At 46.4% G+C, this 17,004-nt stretch overlaps 1 protein-coding gene and 1 long non-coding RNA gene across 3 annotated transcripts in view; both read right to left on the bottom strand.

The window, feature by feature from the left end:
• TBC1D9 (TBC1 domain family member 9) overlaps positions 1-6,169 on the bottom strand; it is a 113,669-nt gene extending 107,500 nt beyond the window's left edge. The window contains exon 1 of one of the 2 annotated variants that reach the window (XM_077860936.1): positions 5,965-6,169. In XM_077860936.1, coding sequence (XP_077717062.1) covers positions 5,965-6,094 — 130 coding nt within the window. In that variant the 5' untranslated portion in view covers positions 6,095-6,169. The remainder of the gene's footprint in view (positions 1-5,964) is intronic. The other variant, XM_077860938.1, reaches the window with a different exon arrangement.
• A 2,131-nt stretch (positions 6,170-8,300) lies between these two features.
• Positions 8,301-12,036, bottom strand: LOC144291885 (uncharacterized). Its single transcript, XR_013359442.1, has 3 exons — positions 11,814-12,036; positions 10,166-10,269; positions 8,301-8,464 (listed from the first exon to the last, which is right to left on the bottom strand). It is a non-coding gene; the product is annotated as an uncharacterized LOC144291885 (long non-coding RNA).
• Between the last annotated feature and the right edge of the window lie 4,968 nt (positions 12,037-17,004).

Raw genomic sequence — 17,004 nt, 5'->3', positions numbered from 1 at the left:
CTATAATCTTGATAACAATGATGTTGTGAGAAAGAAAAAGTACAATTTAATTCTACAAATGTATAAGGATACAAAATTCCCACATAAAAGATTAGCAAGTGGGGGAGCCTGGATACAAGGTCAATATAAAAAAACAACCACCATATTTCCAGAGGTCAGCAAAAAAGGATTAGAGAATGAAATTTTAGAGGGCTCCACCCAGCGTGGAGCCCAATATGGGGCTTGAACTCACACCCCTGAGATCAAGACCGGAACTGAGATAAAAAATTAGAGTCCCAAGCAACTGAGCCACCCAGATACGTAGATATTTATTTCCTTTTTCTGAAGGTTGTATTTTAGAGAAAAAGCAGGGCAAGGAGCAGAGGGAGAAAGCCAAGCAGACTTGGTGCTGAGCACAGATCCTGATGTGGGGCTTGATCCCATGACCCTGAGCCATTCATGACCTGAGCCAAAACCAAGAGTCAATGCCCAACTGACTAAGCCACCCAGAAGACCCCCGGCACCCTAGAAAATGAAATTCCAAAGGCACAATATACAGTAGAGTGAAAAATATGAAATATCTATGAATAAATCTAATAAAATATGTGTAAACCCTCTACACAGAAAACTCTGAAACATCGAGAGAAATTTTAAAGATCTAAATAAATAGAGGAACATACCATGTTCATTGGACCAGAAAGCTTGATACTATAAAGGTATCAATTTTGCCCAAATTTATTTACAGACTCCATGCAATTGCAATTAAAAAAAAAAAAAAATCCCAACAGTTTAAGTCTCTGTTGCTGCTGTGGTTTTGTTTTGGTGGAAGTTTAAGAAGTTGACTCTAAAATGCTCTGTCAACATAAAAGACAAAAGATAGTCAAGAAACTCTTCAAGAAAAAAAAAATTAAGAGTACTTGATCAAATGAATGTAAACTCTTAGTATAAAACTACAGTGTGGAACTGGTGCAAGAATATTCTAACAAACAAAAGGAACAGACTAGAGCGCTCAAACAAATCAATTGTCATACATTTGGGCACTTGATTTATGACCAAGGTAGTCCTACAGAGCAGCAACAACAGAATAGACTTAGCAATAAGTCTGGGGCATGCTGGGGCAACTGGATGTCCACACACATTTTTAAGAAATAAAACTTGACCCCTATCTCACACACAATATGCAAAAATGAATCCCCAATGAATTGTAAATATAAATTTGGGGGTTCAAACTGGAAAGTTTCTAAAAGATAATGCATTTATAACCTCTATTTAGAAAAAGACTTTTTGGGGACATCTGGGGGGCATCTGCCTCTGGCTCACGGTGTGATCCTGGAGTCCCGCGATCGAGTCCCACATCGGGCTCCCTGCAGGGAGCCTGCTTCTCCCTCTGCCTCTCTCTCTTGTGTGTGTCTCTCATGAATAAATAAATAAAATCCTTCAAAAAAATAAAAAAGAAAGATTTAGTGAACAGGACACAATAAAACACTAACCATAAGGGAAACAGAACCTATAAAGAATTTGGACATTAAAATTAAGAGAGAAATCACTCTCTCCTTAAGAGAGTAAACAGGCAGGCAAGCACAGAATGAAGACTCTGCTACACATATAACCAACTATGAACTCATCTCCAGAACATATTTAAAAAAAAAACTATAATCAGTAAGAAAAAGACAAATGATCAAATTGAAAAGTGGGCGAAAGATTTGAACAAGCATGTCAGAATATTCCAGACTGCCAATTAACAGGAAAAGGTGCTCAACCTCATTAGGAAAAAGCACATGAACTCCACAATGTGATACTGGCATAAACGACCAGAATGGCGACAGTTACAAAGACTGATGATGTTGGCAAGGATGTGGAGCAAAGGAAAGGCCCATATGCTGCTGGTGGGAGTATATTGGTACAACTACTCTGGAAAACAGTTGGGTATTATTTGCTCAACTTGATGGAACACATAACCTATGACCTAGTAATTCCTCTCCTGGGTACAGACCAAATGGAAACGTATGCCCACCGGCACCAGAAACATACACCAGAAAGATCGTAGCTACCTTACTTTGGGTGCCTCAAGACAGATCACTCAAGGTCCACCAACAAGACAGCGGATTAATAGGAACAAATGATTGTGGTATGCTCATGTAATAGGTTTCCGTCCAGCACAGAAAAATAAACTACAGCCGCAAGCAACGACATTCATAAATATCACAAACATAATACTGAGCCAAGAATTCAAACACATGAATACATACTGATTACATCCATTCCTTGTTCAAAAATCAGGCAAAACCAAAACACTGTGTTTAGAGGTATGTTCTTTGTCAAAAAAGAAAAAAAAAACTATAAAGAAAAGCAGCAAACTGTTACCAAAAAAAACACATAGTTTTGGTTACCTTTGGGACAAGGTGAGTAGTGACTGGGTGTGGGTTATAAGGAGGAGCTTCTGGGGCAATGTTCTATTTATTATCCTGGTATTAGCGCAAGGAATCATTTTGTGATAAATCACTGTACTCTGCATCTTTGTATACTTTTCTGTATATGTATGAAATCTCAGTTAAAGGGGGCTAAAAAAAATAAGTCGAATACATCTACAATAAAATACTTCATTGCCTCAGTACTTATGTATATTGCCTGGAATCAGAAAGGAAATAGCTTAATTTGTTTAAAAAAAAAAAAAAGCAAGCATCTTCGCTGTGACCCATTATTTCTTACAGCTTTTTCTAGTATCTCACCAAGCAGTATGGACCACTGAGCACTCCTGGCCAGTTCCCACTGAGCAGGTTTCCCATATTCATCGTTTCATCATCATCCTCCACTAAATAAGTGGACAATGGTACACTGGCTCAGATAATGCACATTATATGAAGGTCCTGAGATCTTCCAGAAAATCTCCAACACCTGACGCCCAATACTTGGTCTTCCCTCCTCTCTTCAAGGGCTGATCTTTTTCTTTCTTCAGTTCAGGTCAAATGTCACTTCTTCAGAAAATTCCCCTTGCCCCCAGTCCCACCCCCTTTCTCTGAGTGGGGTACCCAACATCTTCCTCTCATTTTGATGTTAGGACTGGTCATTCTCAGTTTGCTCCCACCTCCCAGATCCATCCCCAGGAGGCTGATCCTTAGGGACTAGATCACCAGGGCATCCTGTCCAGCTGGCTTCTTGTGGGTTCCACTTTCGAATGAAAGACAGTGGCAGACCTACCATTTACACCGATGTGGATGGAACTGGGGGGTATCATGCAGAGTGAAGTTAGTCAATCGGAGAAACGATTGTCATACGGTTTCACTCCTATGTGGAATATGAGAAATAGTGAATGGGACTATAAGGGAAAGGAGGGAAACTGAGGGGGGCGGTGGTGCCGGGAATTGGAGAGGAAGACAAACCACGAGAGACTCCCAACTCTGGGAAACAAAGGTTGCAGAAGGGGAGGGGGGGCAGGGTAACTGGATGACGGGCACTGAGGAGGGCACGTGATGTGATGAGCACTGGGTGTTGTACTGTATGTTGGCAAATTGAATTTAAATAAAATATTTTAAAAAGACAGTGGCAGAAACTGGCAGGGCAGGCAGGAGGAGAGAAGTCAGGCATGTCCTCTCCACTTCCTTTTTGCGGTGCTCTGTTTCTAGGGGAGGCTGCTTCTCCTGAGGCCCACGCTCCTCCTTCCTGGTTCCAGCTCTGGAGGCTTCCAGTAACATCTTTCCTACTGCCTGGGGTGGTAACAGCTCCACCACTGGGCCTTTCACTGGTGCTAGTAACCCTGCCTCCATCCAAGATGTCTTTTCACCAACTCGCTTCATTTGAACCAGGTTTGGTTCTGTTTTCTGCTGGGACCCCATGGAGCAGCAATTTTATATTAATTTATAGGATTATTTTATCAACACTTGTCTTTTCCACAAGGCTCTGAGCTTCATGACACTGGCACTCCAGACACTGCCAACAAACACTTGTTAAATGATTTCATAAGTTAACGAATACATGAAGGAACTGACATTATGGATCAAAATATACTCAACATAGTACAAGGATTCCTAAAACGCTCCTGCTACATTTAATGTGGTACCAATCTATCAGAGCAGACATTTTCGCTCTTTTAGCTGAAAAGAGCCTTTGCTGGCAGGAATATTGTTGCTCATGATAATAATTTCAATTATCCTAGCAATAAGTGCAATAGCTATGATTTTGCAATTAAAAAGATAGAACTTTATCCTTCTTAAGTAAGCTATCAATAATGAGATTCCAGGTGGACTGTGGTTAGTCACAGCTCTGAGTCAGTAGGAACATAATAAAAATATTAACTAGGAAAAGAAGGCTCTGTATCTCTGAATTTTTCATAAGTCAGGATGGTTAACTCCACACAAGAAAATGTCCTTTGTTAATACAAATAAACTACCTACTTTACACTGTTATTTTAGGCTTAAGGAGGGACAATCTGGGTTGATCCCAGTATTAGATATGCAAGCCCCACATTAGTGTGTATAGTTAGACAACTTCTACAAAATGAACTGGAAAATCCTGATTCTAGGCCACTAATCAGAATTTCCAGAACAGAGTCTGGAGCTCTGCATATTGCCTTCTCTTTCGTGGCAGCAAAAAAGTGTAGAAAAATCAGGTTAGCTACAGGCGGTATGAGATACCAGCAACGTTCTTTAAACCCATACATGCCATCAACTGTGTCACTTGAATCTTCATCTTGGGAAAATTAGTCTGTAAACTCTGATCATAATTAAATATGTACCGTATCAAAATTTTTAGTTCGTAGCACAGCATTTTGAAAGCAACAATAGAGCCAGCATGCCAGCTCCCAGAGGCTGATACAGTTTGGTCTCTTTCCTGGTGAAACCTCTCCTGTTTCTTCTGCTAACTTTATTGTAAAGAAAAGTATCCCAGTTCTCCTCATTCTAACCACCACGCAGGCGGGGGGGAAGGTCCAATTCCTCTAGTATGGTAGGAGTTCAGCATTATTGCTAACTTCCCAGCTAGCAGACTCCTTAGTTAATACCCAAGACCCCTGTAATAGGGCACCACTTGGGAGACGAGCCTCATCCTATAATCCTGAAACGACAGGGCATATGGTTTCAGCAAGAGTCACATTATGAATAATAACTGGGGAGGGGGGGATCGCGCTCGGTGAGTTAAAACAGTGAAAACGCAGCTATAGTGCTAATTCTTTTTGGAACCAGATAACTTGCTTTTCTCTGTGTAATTAGGTGCAGCAACAACAGAAATCCTTGTGCATTGTCTTGGGCCACAGCCAATACGGGAAATGACCACAGCAGCCCCTTACTGATGGCTTCTCCGGAAACAAAAGAGCATTTTGTGCCCGGCCCTGCGGCGATCGGTAACGAGGGCGAGTGGAAACGAAGCGTCCTCCACCTGTCGCCCACACGCGAAGCGGTCCTCCTGAAGGGGCCCGGCTGCGGAGCCCAGGCCCTGCGTGCAATTCACAGGGATGCTCCCCCACACACCTCCACGCCGCAACCTCGCCCACCCGCGGGGCGCCCGGCCCCAGGGCCCACACACGACGGCGTCGGACTCGAATCATCTTTTTCCAGGAAAAACCCGGGCTCCTGACGCCTTCCCGGCGCCCCAGTGGGGCAGCCCCGGGGGACCGGGCGGCGTCCCGGCTGTCCGCAGCGCAGGGCCTCCGCAGCGCTCCCGGGCCCCCCATCCCGGCCCTCCCAGCCCCTCCCGGGATGCACGCAGGTGCCTACCCGGCAGCCCGCAGCAGCGCCCCGGACCCCCGACCCCGACCCCGACCCCCGGGCTGCCCGCAGGTGCCTACCTGCTAGCCCGCCCCCTCCCCGCTCCGGGTTGCGCGCAGGTGCTTACCCGGCAGCCCTCCGGCCCCGGCCCGCCCCCCTGACCTCCACCCCCCTCCCCGGGCTGCGCGCAGGTGCTTACCCGGCACCCCCGGCCCCCCTCCCCGGGCTGCGCGCAGGTGCTTACCCGCCCCCCGCCCCCCATCCCCGGCTGCGCGCAGGTGCTTACCCGCCAGCCCGCCGCCGCCGCCGCCGTCGCCCGCGTGCCCCTTCCTCCGCTGCAGGATGAAGTAGGGGTTGGCCCTCTCGGCGACCCAGAGCGCGTTGGCCAGCAGCACCTCCTCGGGGTTCACCCACATGGTCCCGGCGCCGCGGGCCGGCGCACAATGGGCGGCGGGCCGGGCCCTGCGCACAGGCGCGCTCCCCGCACCCGCCCCCCGCCCCCGCCCGCTGCGGCGACAGCGACCGCGACCGCGACGGCGACGGCGACGGCGAGCTCAGCAGCCGGCGGACCCCGGCGCCCGGGCCGCAGCGGAGCCCCCGCGGGAGGCGGCCGAGGACCGGGGCGCGCCGGGCTGCATCCTCCCCGCGGCCGCACACGCCCGGCCCGGCCCCGCGGCGCGAGGACTGCGGGGGGGGGGGGGAGGAGGGGGGGCGCCCGGGCCGGGGTCGGGGTCGGGGAGCTGGGCCGCCGCTCCCGCCGCTCCCGCCGCACCGAGCGGAGTCCGGCTCCCGGCTCCCGGCTCCCGGCTCCCGGCTCCCGGCTCCCGGGGTCCGCGCGGGCACGCTCGGCGGCCGGCTCAGGGGCGGCGGACGCGGCCCGGCCCCGGGGGCGCCCTCTGCGGACGGCGGGCCCCACGCCCACGGCAGGAGCGGCCGGGCCGGCGGGGCGTGGCGCGGGCTCGGGGCGCGGGGCTGCCGGGGGAGCGGGCGGGGACGCAGCCAATGGCCGCGCGTGCTCGGGTCCCGTGCGCCCCCGCCCCGCCCCCGCCCCGCCCCCGCCGTCACGCGCCGCCCCCGCCCCGCCCCGCCCCGCCCCGCCCCCGCCGAGGCCCGCGGCCCGCAACGTGCATTACGTCACTCCTCGCCTCGCCCCGGGCCGCGGCGCGCGGGGCTCGCAGCCTCCAGGGGCTGGGGGGGGCTGGGGGCTGGGGGGCCGGGCCTGGGGGGCGCCCGGGGCTAGGGGGCGGGGGCTGGAGGGGTGCGGGACTGGGGACCTGGGGAGCCGGGAGCTGGGGGCTGCGGGGACTGGGGGCCTGGGGTCGGGGGGCGCTGGAGGGGCTGGAGGGCCGGGAGCTAGGGGGCCGGGAGCTGGGGGGCCGGGGGCTGGAGGGGCTGGAGGGCCGGGGGCTGGGGGGGCGGTGGGGGGGCTGGAGGGCCGGGGGCTGGGGGGGCGGTGGGGGGGCTGGAGGGGCCGGGGGGGGTGCTGAAGGAGCTGGGGGCCTGGAGGGCCGGGAGCTGGAGGGGCGGAGTGGGGGGGCTGGAGGGGCTGGAGGGGCTGGAGGGCCGGGGGAGGGGAGGGGGGCTAAGGGGGGTGGGAGCCGGGGACTGGGTCCTGGGTCCTGGGGGGCTGGGAGGCCAGGCACCGGGGGCTGGAGGGCTGGGGGCTGCAGAGCTGGAGGACTGGGGCCGCCCTGCGCCCGCCGCACCTGCACCTGCACTTGCACCTGCTCGGGTTGCAGGCCCTGGTGCTCCAGGACCCGGCAGAGCAGAATTCGGCGATGTATTCACACCTCAGAGCTGGACTTCAAGAAACAATGGTTTTAATGGTCGAAATGAGACCCACGCAAAGGCCCGCTTTACCCCTAGCCGGTTCCCCCAACACGTGGAGCCTCTCGCGGCTACAGCCGCCTCCCGAGTGCGCGATGACCTTTTCCACCTCCTCCTACTCCTGGGGGCGCGCAGGGGGCAGCTCCAGGAGAGGCTCCACCGCCCCAGGATGGGAATTCCCCAAGCTCTGCTGGGCTTTGAAGGCACCTCCCAGAGACTTCTTCCTTTCCAGATAAGCAAAAGCAAGAGGCTTCCTTGTGTGGACTGAAGCATTTTTGCTTCTGGAGCTCTGGTTGGCGCCGCTGAACTCTTCCAGGGCCACAGCGGAGGCACCCCAGCCAGGCACCCCAGCCGTTTCAATGAGGCTCCCTCCGTGCCTGCTGGTTCCCTACTCCGAGCTCGAGCTCGCAAGGAATGGGAGTGTCTCCCCACCTTATCACACTGACGGACCTGCGGCCTCTTTAGGAAACATTTTAGACCTCTCAGTGTTTGGGGGAACTTCACATATTTAACACAGACTCAAAAATGTCATTTGGCATCTTTGGCCATAGTGGTGCCTTGGCCAGAGTCAAAGAATCTCTTGCAAGAGGTAAAATCCATTGCAAGTCAAACACAATAAACATTACGATTGCAAATCATACATATGTAAAAATGTGGTTAATAATGTATTTATGTATAGGTGCCTGGGTGGTTCAGTCAGTTAAGCATTTGCCTTCGGCTCAGGTGGTGACCTGGAATGGAGCCCAGCATCCTGCTCCCTGCTCAGAGGGGAGCCTGCCTCTCCCTCTGCCTCCCTCTCTCACGAATAAATGAAATCTTTATATATATATATAACTTTTAATATTTTTGAAGGCTTCCATGAATATTCCTTCATTCTATGCAATTAGCATTTTTAAAAATCCCACTGAGTGCCTTCATATTGTCATTTAGAGTGTCCTTGTACTGATCAAAGATGTGACCTGAAAAAAAAAAAAAAAAAAAAGATGTGACCTGATAGCTCTACCATTACTCTGAAGTGTGATTTAGCTTGGCACTTTTTATCTATTAGTACCAAACCGCTATTTATTTATAATTCATGTGTTCTTTCATTCACTCATTCATTCATTCAACACATAATTATTGAATGCCTACTATATTCTAGGCCCTGGGGATAGCAAGAGAACAAACCAAATAAGAATCTTTGCCTTTATGAACACTAAAATGTAAAATTAATAATAAAAAAACAAACCAAATTTACAAAAACTTGCTTTGAGGACAAGATTGGGTGCCAAGAGGAAAAAAAGGAGAAAAAAATTGAAGTCCTCAACTATTTTCTAGTTCCTTGTAAGAGTTAGAGAACATTCTTTCCAGGAAGTTGGGGTTTCCAGTATTATAATGAATTATATTAACCTGTAGTACAACACATTGCAAAGAATCAGAGAAGCTACAAGGAGTTTATGGCACCTTGCTGGTCTCATACTGCCAAGGGCTCACTTATTAAAGTGTAGCTTTGTTTAAAAAAAAAAAAAAAAAAAAGACAGTCAAATATACTTGAACTAGAAATTATGCAAAGAGAACCTAATTAATCCAACGAGTTCCTCAGTGAAATAGGTATTTTTAGCTTTCAATTCATTCTCACTGGTTTTAATCTCAAAGATTATCTCAAACCACTTAAGGAAGAAAAGCATTAAACAGATGCCTAGATAAAATAGGGGTAAATTATGTCAGTCTTTATGTCCCACTGAGATCTTCTACTCTCCCCTCCCCCATATGGAAAGAATCAACTCCCATAGGGTGTTGATGCCCCCTTCCCCTTGGAGCAATCAATGGGTTTACTGCAATTAGTGGGCAGATCTAACTAACAAGATCGTGAAGGTGGTAAATTTGTCTTTGGCGATTCTCACCCCGCATTCCTACAGAGTTTCTACATTTTCTGCTTTTCACCTTCACAGGGGTGTATTTTCCTCCCTGGCCTCATCCCTCTCCAAATAAGCCTTTATTTTGCTTTTTGGGGATTTGCCCCCCCCGCCCCCATGGAAATGCTGTGAAGTCTTGGGCACTCTATTTGTGCCCACATCCTCTCACCTCTCAACAACAGCAGCCTCGAGAGTGGGCAAGTCAATAGAAAATTCAGGTCTAGTTTCCGCAGAGAGAATTCACCCAGCAGAGTAAGAAAGTGCTAATGCTTCCCTGGGAGAAGCCGACTCCTCCCTGGCCTTCTAGCTGAAGGTAACATGTTAATAGGAACCACTTTTCTAAATGCCCGCACTTTGCTTGTCCAACCTGGAAGGGCAGTAGCTGCAGTAGGACATTTGAAATGTCTAGTAACCAGTGAGGTAGAAAGAGAGGGTTACCAGTTGGGGGTAAAGAAGGGTGACACTGCTTCAAAGATCCAAGACTTCACAGTAGCTTTGGTCTCTGAAGAAACCTTCACAGTGGATCTGAGCTGCTAACCCAGCTGGAAAAACTCGATGGACCAGTCACCACAATGTCTGCTTTGCAAGTAATAGAGCTAATTGATGATACAGAAGCCACAGTTTGGTTCTTTCAGCTATAAGTGGCTACACAGATCTGTAGCCAAGACCATCCTTACACAGAGTGCACATGGAGGGGGAAGATCCTTCAAAATAGCTCCGTTCCGTAATAGTACTGCGCAGCCCCTAGTCAGCCTGTCAGTCTACCTTTCTGAATTCTGAGATGCTCTGGAAATCAAAAATGAATAACACGTCACGTCCTTCCATGTTGGAGAACTGTGACCAGATGACCTCTGTCAAATGCTGTGCTCCTGCAATGAAGAAAGGAATGAAGACAGCAAGTCTTCCGAGAAAAAATGAAGCAAGGCATCGCACCCATCCCTTTTCCAGGTAACTGTCATTAAGGAGGGCAAATTTTAATGGTGGGGAGTGATGAGGTCAAGAGCTTAGACCACAGGGAAGGGAAGGGAGACGCTTTGCCTACTTCAAAATCATCCACTGCAAGTTCCCCCAGGGCCAAGACTGAAAAGATCACTGTTTATAACCCCAGGCATAATACCTGCACCTCCAAAAATGCCCAACAAGGAGGTGCACACTCGACTGCTGAATTTCAAGCTTAAGAAAGGTTTACATATTTAGGAAGGAAAAGAGACCCTGAATACAGTTGCCTTCAGCTCCTCCTATTATGTACAAAAAAACTAAAGCTGAGAAAAAGGAAGAGGCTTGACTCAGGTCACTTAGGTAATGAATAGCAGAGTTGGAAGTTGGTCTTTTTATTTACTATTATGGCCCCAAGTCTTTTATTTTTTTTACATTTTATTTATTTATTCATGAGACACAGAAAGAGAGAGAGAGGCAGAGACACAGGCAGGAGAACCAGGCTCCATACAGGGAGCCCCACCCGGGACCCCGGGATCACGCCCTGAGCCGAAGGCAGACTCAACTGCTGAGCCACCCGGGTGTCCCTATGACCCCAAATCTTAACAGCAACTTTTTATTCTTTCTTCACATATTATTTGTCACATTTTTCTCAAAAACTAAAGTGATTCATAATTATATAATGCTGTCGTGGCCATTACCTATGACTGTGGTCTGAGTGCCCATATGTGCTGATGGGCTAAACCTGACTCTCATGCTGCCCTGGAAAGGCGGTGACGAGGTCAGTGGGAGTGGGATAGTCCCCAAAGGAACATGGAAAAACTGTTATCAAAATAAGGTGAGAGGGTTGTGGGCAAGCCTAAACAACAGATAACCTAGTACGGGCAATTTGTTCTTTAATGACTAAATCTTCTTGATTGCAATTTTATATTGCGTAAATACAACATACTTTGTTTTGTTTTCTGCTAAAACCTAGTGGTTTGACCCTTTTGATAATTAGGGTCAAAGATCATTTAATTTACCAGAGGAAGGAAAGAAAAGAAAAGAAAAGAAAAGAAAAGAAAAGAAAAGAAAAGAAAAGAAAAAAGAAAAGAAAAGAAAAGAAAAAAGAAAAGAAAAGAAAAAGAAATAAGATATTTTGTAAGGACTCACATAGACAATACAGGTATCAAAAACCTTCAGCAAGCTCTGGGACCAGGTCTCAGCCCCTCCTGCACTCACCTGCCCTCTCTCTGTCTCTCTCTGAATCTCGCTTTTCTTCACTCATTTGTTTTCCTATCTTTCCTCCACTGAGCAGCCTCCTTTCCTTAACCATAGTTTCTGTTCCTCATAACTTAAGCATGTGCGTGAGTCGTGAAAGCTTCTCTGGTTCCACCTTTTGTCATTGTTTTCAAGCTATACCTCCCCCCATTGACTAAAAACTTTAGGTATTTCATACCTATAATTCATGAAAGGAACAGTGATCGGCTCTTCTTACCTTACTGTCCAAGGACCGGGTTGTTGGCCAGCCCACGACTGGCTGCCGTTTGGTCTGATGACCGAGACATGGGAGCCAGGTGTGCTTGCTTATCGTGTGCAAACGATACTTCACCAAGTTTCACTACAAGTTCATTTTTATAATAAAATTAGTAATTTTGAGAATGACCTATTATTACTTGGCTTTCAAGTGCTCTCTAGCTGGGAAATGTCTATCATCTCCCCTGTTTTGCATTAAGTCAATGAGCCAAATCAACAAAGGCAAACACTCTTCACTCTGGTATATGGGTGTGGGTTCCGATGATGGTAAAACAGCCCTCTCATTCCTTTTAGGACAAAGTTTTCCCTCAGTCATGCTGTTCTTTTGCCAGTGATTAAGTTGTCCATTTTCTTGCTTGTTAAAAACATGCAAAACAACAAAACAAAACAAAACCCACCATCAACAGGATTTTTTTTAACATTAATTTTTTTAAACGTGTGAATATAGGTAAAAAGCAGATCAGGACATTGATATTAAGTAATAATAGTGTTTCTTCTGAATTGCACATGTGCCTATAAACCTAATAAATAGGTTTTTCTTTTTTTTAAATAGAAGAATACAACTGTTTTTCCTCTGAGGATAAGAACTAACATTTTTACTGATCTTTTTGAAATAAAGTACTTTGATCCACATACATGTGTTTTTATAAAAGAAAATGGTCAATTTTACACAGATTCTCTAATTCAAAAATTCCAGGAAAAAAATACAATTTCCTTTTCAAATAAGACAACTGAACTGTCTTTTTATTATACTGACAACATTCGTGTTAGAGAAATACTACATTCTACTTTGAATCTCAAATCTTTAAAACATTTGTTTTGACTATGTCATGTTTAAATGATTTAAAAGAAAGCAATATCTAGGTATCAATACTGACACAAAATAACAACATATCACCCAAACTCCCTTCATTATCAACTATATCTAAATTCTTTACCTCTTAATTTCCAGCCTCTCTGAGTTTTAGACTACAGATTATAAAACAGGATATAAACTGAAGATCACAAATCTTTGAAAAACTGTTAAGTATGAAACACTAAGTGAGAAAAAGACTTATTGTCCACACCAAGGGAGAAATAGTTCAGATCACTAACTCCTGAAGGATAAGCATGAGTTGGCTGGTGAGCTACCTTTATCAGAATTGGGGAAAAGCAAAAAATAACTCACCCTTTATTTGTCCCCAGAGCTCTTCACATTTTCAGTAGGCATTTATCACCAAGTGGTTTTTTTTTTTTCCAGAACATATTGCCTTTAGTGATGTCTCTGATTTCTTCTATAAAATACAGACCTAATAGGCATTTTCATCATAAAATTGTACTGGTGAGAACTTTGCTTTTTTCTTTCTTTCTTTCTTTCTTTTCTTTCTTTCTTTCTTTCTTTCTTTCTTTCTTTCTTTCTTTCTTTTTTTTTTTTTTTTGTGTGTGTGTCACTTGTGATCCTCTTATAGGCTGTGAAATGCAATCTTCCATAAAAAGGGATGTGCTAAATCACACTGATTTCTATTCCAATGAAGATTACAGTTTGCTTTTAATGGGAATGACTCAGTCAATCAAAGTGGAAGCTTAAACATTCTGTCCCTGAATGAAACTTTAAAACATAATTCTTTCTTTCTTCCTTTGTACAGAGCCAACCTTCACTCACCTAGAGAACATTAAAGTGAAAGGCACATATTTAAAATACAAAAATGTATACCTTTTGAATGCATCCATCTCTACAACTGTGGCCTTTGGATTTTAACATGAAGTCTCAATTAAGAAACCTTTTGAAAGAAATGAGAAAATCTATCTCAGACATGCCAAGGGGAAAGCACAGAATTGTAGATAAAGACAGCTGGCTGGTGGTTAAATGAAAGTGCAATATTAAAGATTACATTTGATCAAGTTGACTCTACAAAAATATTTTTATGGCTACAGTGGGATCCCACAGCAATTTCGAGGTAATATATGGCTTTGTATCTGTCCTTAGAAGATTTCTTTGATGCTTGTTCTATATGTAGAGTTAAAGGGAAGATGAGGACTGAGATTACGGTCTCTTTCCCTCAGGGTGTGCAAGGACAGGCCTGGGTGGAAGAAAGGGATCTCTTTATGCTCCACTTTCTTAGATCTATCTGGGTAGAGTAGGCCCTGAAAAGATTGTGAAAATGTGGGCAAATTTCAGTGAATACCCCAGCATCCTGCTCAAACTGAAAAGGGAAACATAGCCAATGCCAGTGATTCTAAATTTTCCCCCTTTAAAAGAGAAGCAGGATTCCTATGTGAAGTTTGTGATAAACTCTCCCCTGCGCTGCCAAGGCAGATGCGGTGTTTCCTGAACAGAAGGGTCACCTACCTGCACAGCTGCTTCACAGGGTTTGGATGAATCTGGTGTGTTTTGAAAACGGATGGCTTCTAGACCCTCACTTCACAGCTAAAAATGTCAGCATTTAATGCCACTTTAATACTTTTCCCCCTCGCCTGCTTGTTAGGATCCTCGTGCAGTGTGGTTTTGCCAATATTGCATTCTTATGGGCAGTGAGCTCCCGCCTTGCTGAGGGCTTGCTGTTCAGAGGGACTCAGGCTGAACACTTGTCTGAGCACTCTTCCTCTTCCCAGAGAAGGCCCTCAAAGGGCACCGGGCTTTCTGGACCAACTCACATCCCATTGGCTCCTTGGCATTGCTGACCGCCCAGGTGTGGCTGCATCCATACCCTTCTCATAAGACTTCCCTTCTCCCAATCATAGGAATCCCCTCCAGGACTGCTGGTGGTCGAGGGGTGGGGGTAGAATGGGAAAACCAAAGTTTTCGGACTCCTCTCTGCCTCTGGGCGGTCTGCTTCTTCCCACAGACACGACACAACTCCACTTGCTGTTGTACCTGCTGCAGCATGGTGGGGTGTGTGCGTTACTGAGGGCACAGGGAAAGCAGGGTGCGATAGGCTCTCCTTGAGGCACATGGTTGCACGGCACGAGGCCCCAGTTCTCTTCCTGTTGTGTCTTTAAACCTACAGCAGGAGCTCTGCTGCCACATTAACGTAGGATTCAACCTGGGGAGGCCGGGAAGGCAAGGCAATGTGTGTGTGTGGTGGGGGGTATTTATGCACACATTCTGCATATTATAGGGTGCTATTTATTAAGCATGAACCATGTGCCAAGGCCATATGTATTATTGCATTTAAATTTCACAGCAACTCTATGAGGGAGGAACTGAATACACTATTATTGAACAACTCCCTGTTGTAAATGAGGAAACCAAGTCACAAAAGGTAAAGTAACTTGGGGCACCTGGCTGGCTCAGGGGGTTAAGCAGCTGCCTTTGGTTCAGGTCATGATCCCAGGGTCCTGGGGTAGAGCCCCGTGTCGGGCTCCCTGCTCATGGGGGAGCCTGCTTCTCCCTCTCCCTCTGTCACCCACCCTGCTTGTGCCCTCTCTCTCTCTTTCTCTCAAATAAATAAGTAAAATCTTAAAAAAAAAAAAAAAAAAAAAGTAGAGTAACTTGACCAAAGTCATGCAACTGAGAAGAGATAGCGTCAAAATTGAAAACCAAGCTGCCTAATCCAGTGCTGAAGGCAGACACTCAACCCCTGAGCCCCTCAGGTGCCCCTTATCCTACATTCTTAATCTTATTTTACTTCTTTTTCTATAAATATTGTCTATTATTACTATCACTTTATATTTATATCATAATATAATAATATAATTATCTCAATAAACTTTTTGGGTCATGAAATTATCCTCAGATCATCTTTGGTGTAAGAGGAAGTTCTAAGCATCTTGTGTGCAGAAAGGCAAATGAGATTGTACAAAAACAGGAACATGTCGGTGAGGCCGTGGTGGGCTAGTCTGTTGAAGAAGGCTTTCACCAGGGAACTGTTGAACACAGCTAAAAACTCTACGTAGACTTTGGTCTCCAGTTCTTTCCTCCATTTTTTACATTTACGTTTCCAACAAGAAGCTTGGGCTCCATGTTTTCATTAGTCTAACTTTCCTACCATTTGAAAGTGGTAAGATTAAAAAAAAAAAAAAGAAAGAAAAAGAAAGAAAGAAAGAAAGAAAGATTCATATATTTCAGTGGTCTCAAATTTTAGTGTGCCAGAACCACCCAGACTCTTGTCAAAAGAGACAGTTAGACCCCTGCTCCAGAATTTCTGAGACAGTAGGTCCGATTGAGACATGAGAATGTACATTCCCAATAAGTTTCCTGGTGATGTTGATGGTGTTGCTCCAGGGGCCACATGTCTGGGAATCGCAGGTATAGATAAAAAATGGGTACTTCAGCTGGAAGCTATTCTATTTTTTTGTTAGATAAGCCATGGATTTACATATATATATTTAAAATCTAGGTATCAGATCTTCAGCTCTGAATTAATATATCCCTTGACACCAGGCCTTAACTCATAATGTGGAGGCCCAGAAAATTAAGGCCATTCCACCTCCAGTTCAGCGTTAGCACAAGTATAGCCATCTCAGGCCCCTGTGAATAAGAGCTTAACACCCGTGGCAGGAAGCCCCATATCAGAATGAGAACAGAGCTTAACGCCCTTGAAAATCCCATATTGGAATGAAAACAGAGCTTAAGAAATTCCTCCCCCCCCCTTCTGGAGGTCCCCTAGACCAGCCCATAAAAACCCAGCTAGAACCCACCTCCGGGTCCAAGTCCCTGCTCCACTGTGTCGGGTATACTTGGACCCAAGCTCGAGCTTGCTAATAAACCCTCGTGTACTTGCATCGGTCTCGGCTCCTTGGTGGTTTCTCAGATTCGCAATCGTGGGCACAGCAATAAAATGATCTAAACGCATCCCTCAGTTTTACGTGGGGCCCCAAATTACCCTTGTGATCTTGTATTCATTGTTAGACTCTACTTATAACCAACACATGACTCCACTGACTGTTCACAAAGACCTCCTAGACGCCTGGCATTCTGCTGGATGCTGTCAGTGCATGATGAAGAAAATCAACACCCACAAGAAGCTTATACCAGGTAGGATTAAAATATTAGTCAACAAACACAACTAAATTCTATTGTGAGAAGTATTAAGCAGGAGAAGGCCATGTGTTCTGTGATCTTAAAGTTAGGGGTTTCTCTAAATCGTAGTCATCAGCATCCCCTGAAGTGATGCTTTAAGCTGAAAGGTCACAAAAACCCACTGACCCTACTCAAAGGATATTTCATTTTT

Source organism: Canis aureus, chromosome 20, assembly GCF_053574225.1.
Source record: "Canis aureus isolate CA01 chromosome 20, VMU_Caureus_v.1.0, whole genome shotgun sequence".
NCBI classification, from domain to species: Eukaryota; Metazoa; Chordata; class Mammalia; order Carnivora; family Canidae; genus Canis; species Canis aureus.
The sequence above is the reverse complement of the archived record's forward strand: the minus strand, read 5'-3'. Positions and strand labels throughout refer to the sequence as shown.